The sequence below is a fragment of the Protomyctophum parallelum genome (genome assembly GCF_964188405.1).
Source record: "Protomyctophum parallelum genome assembly, chromosome: 16".
NCBI lineage: Eukaryota > Metazoa > Chordata > Actinopteri > Myctophiformes > Myctophidae > Protomyctophum > Protomyctophum parallelum.
The window spans coordinates 31,236,730-31,246,784 of NC_139711.1; the positions used below are offsets into that span (position 1 = coordinate 31,236,730).

Consider the following 10,055-nt stretch of genomic DNA (forward strand, 5'->3'; position numbering starts at 1 on the left):
GGTGGCAGTAAAAAGGTAGAAATGGTTTTACAGAAACCTTTAGACAGAGAGAGACAGGAGCAGATATCATTACTGCTAACTGCAGTCGATGGTGGAGAGCCGATTATGTCTGGAACTGTGCAAATACACATTACTGTTTTAGACGTAAACGACAACGCTCCAGTCTTTACCCAAGCAATATATCGGGCAACTTTGGTAGAAAACTCTCCAATAGGTACATTGTTGACCACAGTAAGCGCAACTGATGTAGATCAAGGGTCCAATGGCTTGGTGACCTATTCTATATCAAGTAGCGCTGTTGGGACAAGTGGTGACTTTGAAATAGATGAAAACAGTGGCGATGTACGTTTGGCAGGCATGATTGATTATGAAAAGTCAAAGCATTATCAAATTGACATTGAAGCTAAAGATAAAGGTGGTCTTTCAGATTCTACAAAGTTGGTTGTAGAAATTATTGATGTTAATGACAACAGCCCGCTTATAGATCTCATGTCAACGTCACAATCCATTCCAGAGAACTCTCCGCCTCACACAGTAATAGCAGTGATGAGTGTGCACGATCCAGACTCAGACAATAACGGAGTAGTCAGCTGTATGCTAGATGACAATTCCCCGTTTTTGATTAAATCTACGTCCAGTGGTTTCTATAGCCTCGTGACAGATAGTGATTTGGACAGGGAGAAATCCTCTCAGTATAATATCAGTGTAACCTGCTCAGATGAGGGAGCCCCCTCGCTATCCAGCAGTGTCGCTATCACCTTGCAAGTTTCCGATGTGAATGACAACGTGCCTGTTTTTGAGAAAACATCATATGAGTCCTTTATTATAGAAAACAACACACCAGGACTGTCTATATTCACTGTAAGAGCGAGAGACCCTGACTGGAAGCAGAATGCCCGCGTTTCTTACATTCTGGAGGACTCCTCTGTTAATGGAGTGCGAGTCTCCTCATATGTGTCTGTTAGTGCTGATAGTGGAGTCATACATGCAGTGCGTTCTTTTGACTACGAGCAGATCAAGGATTTCCAGTTCCGTGTCAAGGCGCAAGATGGAGGCTCTCCTCCACTCAGTAGTAATGTGACTGTGAAAATACTGATCCAGGACCAGAATGACAATGCACCTCAAGTTCTGTATCCAGTCCAAAGTGGAGGCTCTCTGGTGGCTGAAATGGTGCCTCGTTCAGCAGATGTGGGCTATCTGGTCACTAAGGTGGTGGCTGTTGATGTGGACTCTGGACAGAATGCATGGCTCTCCTATAAACTACAGAAAGCCACAGACAGGGCGTTGTTTGAAGTGGGATTACAGAATGGAGAAATTAGAACAATACGTCAAGTCACTGATAAAGATGCTGTGAAACAAAGACTGACTGTTATAGTGGAGGACAACGGTCAGCCCTCTCGTTCAGCTACAGTCAATGTTAACGTGGCGGTGGCTGACAGCTTCCCTGATGTTCTATCAGAGTTCACTGACTTCACACATGACAAGGAGTACAATGACAATCTGACTTTGTACTTGGTGTTGGCTTTGGCTGTAGTTTCCTTTCTCTTCATCACGTGTTTAGTTGTTATAATATCAGTGAAAATATACAGATGGAGACAGTCCCGCCTCTACCATTCCAGTCTCCCAGTGATTCCATATTATCCACCACGTTACTCAGACACTTTGGGGTCAGGGACTCTCCCTCATGTGTACAATTACGACGTGTGCAGAACCACTGACTCCAGAAAGAGTGACTTTGGCAGAGCTGGTAGTCAGAACATACTGATCATGGACCCCAGTTCTACAGCGACAATGCAGCGGATACAGAGCGAAAAGAGTATCCTGGATGAACCTGACTCTCCAATTGAGGTTTGACATTTTAACAGTGCCATTATTATATTTTAATTATACACCATGCATTTTACAGTTCCCTAATGTCCAAGTATTTTCCAAGAAAGAAGTAATCAAAGTGAAAGTATAGTAATCAACCCCATATAATGTCCTAAATAGGACATTTATATATATAAAACCATAACAAGAAAATATAACGGTCCCATTACAATATTGCCAACCAGCTTACATGCATTAAATTATGCTTCATGGGAAATGAAATGAATTCACATTATCATGTGTCTTGAATAATTCACATGACCTGGATCGTTTACCAATGCAAACTTGACTATCCTTTAAAATAAATACTATAAGTACTATAGTACGTACTCTGCTTTTATTACACATGGGTTTAATAAATGTTTCCTATTAGTTTTCCTTGCACATTGTGTGTGCAATTATTTGTGTGAGAATTGTCTCATACTTTCCAAATTTGTCAACCATGCATTATAGTATAGCCTACCTGTATATTATAAAACAAATGGTTACCATAAGAAATTATAATGTTCATTATTCAATATAATCCGTTTTAGGAATTTCTCACTGGTTACAGCAATGGACTTGCTTGTTTCAGCACCATGGATAGCGACTTATACATCAAGGGTGCATATGAAGAACCGCGGCCTAATTCCTAAATATATTAACACTTTTGGTGTGTGTGTGTGTGTGTGTGTGTGTGTGTGTGTGTGTGTGTGTGTGTGTGTGTGCGCGCGCGCGCGCGCGCGCTGTACTTTAGCACATGTCACGTGTGCAGCCAGAATGTTGCTCATGTCTGCACAGCACGCGTGAGTGTGGTGGAATGAGTGGATGTTTGCACCTGCTGGTGTTAGGCATAAGCTCTGTCATTTTGAAGCTCATTGTATGTCGTGTGGTATATTGTCTTTCATTATGCCTGTTCGAACCATTTTGCATGCATTTAATACTTTTTATAGACCAACGTTTAGGTAATTCTACAAACTATATACTCAGTTTAATGTATGTCAAATGATTCAGCATGCAGGAGTGCCTCCATTGAAAGTTTACACCTTTTTATCTGAGTTTCATCACTTTTGTAGTTCAATATGTTGAACAGAGAGGGACGCTGTTGGCTACTGAGTTTATGTTGTATTACCTCAGAACCTCCTACTCCTCCTAGATGCAGATACAGACTGATTTGTCCTGCTTTCTGAGAACATTGTGTGGTGATTCGTCGTTTGTTCCGGTTTTTCCTGTACATAAAGCCTTATCCAACATTGGAATTTAAACGGATTTTTTTTTTTATTACTAATATTGCTTATTGTTAAGCAGTATAACGGATATTTTGCAATCGAAATGTCGGACATAAAAATTAGACGGCAAGTACTGGTCTTTATCTTCGTCCTCTCTCTCAGTTCAGTCCGTGGGCAGGTCAGCTACTCCATCCCTGAGGAAATGGCGAAAGGGTCTGTCGTTGGAAATATAGCACAGGATTTAGGTCTGAATGTGAAAAGACTGAAATCAGGTAATGCTCGAATTTATACAAGAGACAGTGTGGAATACATCGAGCTGAATAAACAGGCAGGAGTCCTCCTTATCAAAGAGAGAATAGACAGAGAGGCTTTGTGCGGTGAGACGACGCCTTGCGCGTTGCATTTCCAAATGATTCTGGAAAATCCAATGGAATTTTACACGGTTACAATTGAGATTACGGACATCAATGATAACCCTCCGACTTTTGATAAAACCGAAATGAAATACGAAATCATTGAATCGACCCTTGCTGGAGCTCGATTTGTGTTGGAGAAAGCATTAGATAAAGATGTTGGCGTTAATGGTCTTCAGAGTTACACCCTAAAACCGACAGATAATTTTTCTCTAAAAACAATTACTCGTGGAGATGGGACAAAAAATGTTGAAATGGTATTACAGAAGCCGTTAGACAGAGAGAAGCACGCGCGCATATCACTAACATTAACCGCAATAGATGGTGGTGATCCTCAGCTCACAGGAACAATGGGTATTCTAATCACGGTACTTGACGCCAATGACAACGTGCCTGTTTGTTCTAAACCAGAATACAAGGCGAACGTAATAGAAAATGCTTCCGTTGGTACTGTAATTAGTATGGTAAGCGCCACAGACCTGGACGAGGGTGATAATGGGAAGGTGACATACACGATTCCAAAAACAGGGTTAGCTAGTCTTTTCCAAATTGATATTGATACGGGCATATTGACATTACTTGGCGTTATGGATTATGAGAAAAGGAAACATTATGAAATAGACGTTCAAGTCACAGATAAAGGGGGACTTTCAGATGCATGTAAAGTTATTATAGAGGTGGTTGATGTAAATGATAACAAGCCGTCTATTGATATCATGTCCAAGTCACACAGTATATCTGAGGATGTCAAACCAAGAACTGTTGTAACAATGATAAATGTCCACGATCTAGATTCTAATGAAAATGGCAAAGTCCACTGTGTTTTAGATGAAAGCATTCCCTTTTCTATGAAATCAACAACAAACAGCTTCTTTACAGTAGTGACAGACAGTGATTTGGACAGAGAATTAACGTCTGAATATAATATCAGTGTGACGTGTTCAGACGAGGGAGTGCCCTCGCTTTCCAGCAGCGTCACTATCACCTTACAAATTGCAGACGTGAATGACAACGCTCCTGTCTTTGAGAAGACCTCATATGAGGCCTACATTGTAGAAAACAACACACCAGGTCTCTCTATATTCACAGTAAAAGCTAGAGACACTGACTGGAACCAGAATGCTCGTGTTTCTTATATACTGGAGGACTCTTCGGTTAATGGAGTGCCAGTCTCCTCATATGTGTCTGTTAGTGCTGATAGTGGAGTCATACACGCAGTGCGTTCTTTTGACTACGAGCAGATTAAGGATTTCCAGTTCCTTCTCAAGGCTCAGGATGGAGGCTCTCCTCCACTCAGTAGTAATGTGACTGTGAAAATACTGATCCAGGACCAGAATGACAACGCTCCTCAGGTTCTGTATCCAGTCCAAAGTGGTAGCTCTCTGGTGGCTGAAATGGTGCCTCGTTCAGCAGATGTGGGCTATCTGGTCACTAAAGTGGTGGCTGTTGATGTGGACTCTGGACAGAATGCCTGGCTCTCTTATAAACTACAGAAAACCACAGACAGGGCATTGTTTGAAGTGGGATTACAGAATGGAGAAATAAGAACCATCCGTCAAGTCACTGATAAAGATGTTGTGAAACAAAGACTAACTGTTATAGTGGAGGACAACGGACAGCCCTCTCGTTCAGCTGCAGTCAATGTTAACGTGGCGGTGGCTGACAGCTTCCCTGAAGTTCTTTCAGAATTCATTGACTTTACACACGACAAGGAGTACAATGACAACCTGACGTTTTTCTTAGTGTTAGCTTTGGCCGTAGTTTCCTTTCTCTTCATCACGTGTTTAGTGGTTATTATATCAGTTAAAATATACAGATGGAGACAGTCCCGCCTCTATCATTCCAGTCTCCCAGTGATTCCATATTATCCACCACGTTACTCAGACACTTTGGGGACAGGGACTCTCCCTCATGTTTACAACTACGACGTGTGCCAGACCACTGACTCCAGAAAGAGTGACTGTAAATTCGGCAGAGCTGGTAGTCAGAACATACTGATAATGGACCCCAGTTCTAAAGGCACAATGCAGAGGATACAAAGTGAAAAGAGCATCCTGGATGAACCAGACTCTCCAATTGAGGTTAGATCTATATTTTAAGAATGCGATTATTAATGTTATACATTTATTGTAACTATATAAATTGTACAGTTCCATTTTATAATTAGATCATTTTATGACTTAGAGTGTGTTGGCTGCAGTGTACAGCGTGTGAATTGCTCGTTTCAGCACCAGGGATAGAGACTTCTGTAATGGCTGTCCGTTTTGGAGCTGGGGATGTAGTGGTGCGCCAAGATTTGCACACACACACACACACACACACACACACACACACACACACACACACACACACACACACACACACACACAACACACACACACACACACACACACACACACACACACACACACACACACACACACACTTAGTTGTGTAGGCCTATATACATCATTATCATCATGATATATATTTTTTGGCAGCTATGTGAAATCAGGGTACAGTTTTATTGACAGGGCCCACCCTGTTTTTCAGGAACAGCATGTTGTATTTTTTTCTGCTGCTGTTACCTTCAATGTTTGTTGTTGTTGTTGTTGTTGTGGTGGTGCATGGTGGCAGCAGCAGTGTGAGTTTTTGTGTGTATTGACTCCATATGGATGAGCTAAATATATACAAAAGGTTTGCATATTTATTGTCTTTCCTGCCACTTATGTTCATGCAGGACACTGCACTGCATTGCTGGTCTTATCACCATGCACAACGCGTCTCTCTCTCTCTCTCTCTCTCTCTCTCTCTCTCTCTCTCTCTCTCTCTCTCTCTCTCTCTCTCTCTCTGTGTGTCTCTGTCTGTCTCTCTCTCTCTCTTTCTTTGTGTCTCTGTCTCTCTGTCTCTCTGTCTCTCTGTCTCTCTCTCTCTCTCTCTCTCTCTCTCTCTCTCTCTCTCTCTCTCTCTCTCTCTCTCTCTCTCTTCTCTCTCTCTCTCTCTCTCTCTCTCTCTCCAACTTTGCTGTGTAAGCACACACTGTTTTATACATGGTGGCATTTTTAATTTCTTTACAACATTAAGAATGCGAGTGGGCTTAATTCATTTTCAGAGGTTTAACAAAAAGAGAACATGCGTTTGGAGAACTTAGTTTTTCCTCCATTTATTTATAACAGCATTTTCTTCCTCATCCAACTTCCTCGGGCTTCTGTAGTTCAATTCATTGAACTCTTAGGGCCGCTGTTGGCTAGTGTGTCGCAAATCGTGTATCAGTACCTCCCCCGTTATCTCAGTATAGAGAAAGAAAGAGAGACGCAAACAACCTTTTGGATTGCACATCAGAACACTAAACGCGGACATTGAAGAGCTGTGTTTTTATCTTTTGCGTTTATTATTGAAGGACCAATTTCCATTAATTGGCAGCATATTATAATTCTGACGAAGTGGGAGTATATTATCGCTGATGATTTCAGGAGCAAAGTGGAATATAACTTGGTTTTAAAGCAGATAGATGTCGAATGGAACAATGAGACGGCAAGTAGGCCTACTGTTGTTTATCACGGTCCTCTCTCTCAGTCCAGTGCTAGGGCAGGTCAGCTACTCTATTCCAGAGGAAATGGTTAAAGGTTATGTAGTCGGTAATATAGCACAGGATTTAGGTTTAAGTGTGAAAAGACTCAAGTCGGGGAAAGCTCGTATTTATACTGGAGATAGCGCAGAATACATCGAGCTGAACAGAGAGAGGGGAGTTCTTCTCGTCAAAGAAAGAATAGACAGAGAGCTGCTTTGCGGACAGACAACGCCTTGTGCTTTACACTTTCAGATCATTTTAGAAAACCCGATGGAATTTTATAGTATTACAGTCGAGGTCACTGATGTTAATGACAACGCCCCAGTTTTTAAGAATAAGGAAATTATATTCAAGATAAGCGAGTCAGCAATGACAGGAGCCGTATTTTTGCTAGAACGGGCAATAGATCTCGATGTCGGTGTAAATGGCCTCCAAAGCTATTTGTTAAAGCCAACTGACCACTTCGTTTTGAAATTGCAAAGCCAATCAGACGGAAATAAAATGGTAGAAATGGTCTTACAGAAACATTTAGATCGCGAAATAGAGGATAATTTGTCTCTTGTACTGACTGCAATAGATGGCGGTGAGCCGCGGCTCTCTGGAACGGTGCAAATTAATATTAACGTGATTGACGCCAATGACAATCCTCCGGTTTTTGCGCAGAAAACCTATACGTCCGTTGTGAAAGAAACGGCACCCATAGGAACTGTGATAAATACTGTTAGTGCATCTGATTCTGATGAAGGATCTAATGCTAAAATAACATATAGCATTTCGAATTCACTTGATTTATCTGAATTGTTTGTGATAAATGAAAAAAGTGGCGAGGTTAGTTTAATTGGGACAACTGACTATGAAAAAACACGTCACTATGAAATACATGTGCAGGCCAGTGATGATGGAGCACTAACTGACTCCTGTAAACTAGTTGTTGAAATTGTTGATTCAAATGACAACACACCTGTCATAAATGTGATGTCAAAGTCAGCTGTCATAGCTGAGGATATTAAGATTGGGACAGTTGTGACAATGATAAATGTCCAAGATCCAGACTCAGGTGAAAATGGTAAAGTTAATTGTTATATTAATGATGACATTCCATTTAGAATGGCTTCAACTACAAATAATTTCTTCAGTTTAGTGACAGACAGTGATTTGAACAGAGAGAGAGAATCAGAGTATAATATCAGTGTGACATGTACTGATAAGGGTTTACCCTCACTCTCCAGCACAGTCACACTCAACTTATTGATCTCAGATGTAAATGACAATGTACCTGTCTTTGAAAAGACTACATATGAGGCCTTTTTGGTAGAAAACAACACACCAGGACTATCTATATTGACAGTAAAAGCCAGAGATCCTGACTGGAACCAGAATGCTCGTGTTTCTTATATACTAGAGGACTCCTCTGTTAATGGAGTGCCAATCTCTTCATATGTGTCTGTTAGTGCTGATAGTGGAGTCATACATGCAGTGCGTTCTTTTGACTACGAGCAGATCAAGGATTTCCTGTGCTGTGTTAAAGCACAAGATGGGGGCTCTCCTCCACTCAGTAGTAATGTGACTGTGAAAATACTGATCCAGGACCAGAATGACAATGCTCCTCAGGTTCTGTATCCAGTCCAGAGTGGTAGCTCTCTGGTGGCTGAAATGGTGCCTCGTTCAGCAGATGTGGGATATCTGGTCACTAAAGTGGTGGCTGTTGATGTGGACTCTGGACAGAATGCCTGGCTCTCCTACAAACTTCAGAAACACACACACAGGGTGCTTTTTGAAGTGGGTTTACAGAATGGAGAAATTAGAACTATCCGCCAAGTCACTGATAAAGATGCTGTGAAACAAAGACTGACTGTTATAGTGGAGGACAACGGACAGCCCTCTCGTTCAGCTACAGTCAATGTTAACGTGGCGGTGGCTGACAGCTTCCCTGAAGTTCTCTCAGAGTTCACTGACTTTATACACGAAAAGGAGTACAACGACAACCTGACATTTTTCTTAGTCTTGGCTTTGGCTGTAGTTTCCTTTCTCTTCATCACATGTTTAGTGGTTATTATATCAGTGAAAATATACAGATGGAGACAATCCCGCCTCTATCATTCCAGTCTCCCAGTGATTCCATATTATCCACCACGTTACTCTGACACTTTGGGGTCAGGGACTCTCCCTCATGTGTACAATTACGAAGTGTGCAGGACGACTGACTCCAGAAAGAGTGACTTTGGCAGAGCTGGTAATCAGAACATACTGATAATGGACCCCAGTTCTACAGCGACTATGCAGCGGATACAGAGCGAAAAGAGTATCCTGGATGAACCTGACTCTCCAATTGAGGTTTGACATTTTAACAGTGCCATTATTGGTATTTGTATTATACACCCTGTAGCTTACAGTTCCCTAATGTCCAAGTATTTACCAAGAAAAAAGTAATCAAAGTGAAAGTAGTACTAACCCAATAGGAAATGGATAGTATACTTTCCTAATTAGGACATTTATATGAATAAAACCACAACAGCAAAATACAACAACAGTCCCAAAGGCATACTTTCCTATTCTATTATAGCCAACCAGCTGCATGCATGCATTCAATTATATATTCAATAATGAAGTGAATTCACATTATTATCATGTGTCTTGAATAGTGATGGGAGATTAATCGGCAAACACAACAGTATCAGCCGATTCTAGTTGTTTTTTGATGAATCGGTCCGATTATCTTTACAGATAAACAAGCCCAAAGTAACAGCTTGAACATATCTACAAGCTCATATTTTGCAGTGCAGTGCAGATACATGCATGTATTTTTCAGAATGAACAAAATGAATATAATTTTGAATACAGAATGAGATCATATCGACATCAGTAAAATCGATTATCGGCCATTAATTATATTGGATATTGGATATATATAACGGCCAAAATGTCTCATCAGCACATCTCTAGTCTTGAATAATTCACATGACGGGGATGGTTTACCAGGCTAGTGCAAACTGACTATCCTTTAAACTAAATTAC

The 10,055-nt window shown here is 41.1% G+C and overlaps 2 protein-coding genes across 2 annotated transcripts in view; both read left to right on the forward strand.

Annotated features, from left to right (window-relative positions):
* Positions 1–1,854, forward strand: part of LOC310872939 (protocadherin beta-15-like) — a gene marked incomplete at its 3' end in the record, with an annotated part of 6,986 nt that extends 5,132 nt beyond the window's left edge. The window contains exon 2 of the mRNA XM_083785142.1: positions 428–1,854. Coding sequence (XP_083641268.1) covers positions 428–1,854 — 1,427 coding nt within the window. The remainder of the gene's footprint in view (positions 1–427) is intronic.
* A 1,326-nt stretch (positions 1,855–3,180) lies between these two features.
* Positions 3,181–9,380, forward strand: LOC310873753 (protocadherin beta-16-like; the record flags this gene model as incomplete). The annotated part of the gene is made up of 2 exons (XM_083786304.1): positions 3,181–5,500; positions 7,969–9,380. 2 exons carry the CDS (start codon positions 3,181–3,183, stop codon positions 9,378–9,380), a joined length of 3,732 nt encoding a protein of 1,243 aa, XP_083642430.1.
* Positions 9,381–10,055: the final 675 nt, after the last annotated feature.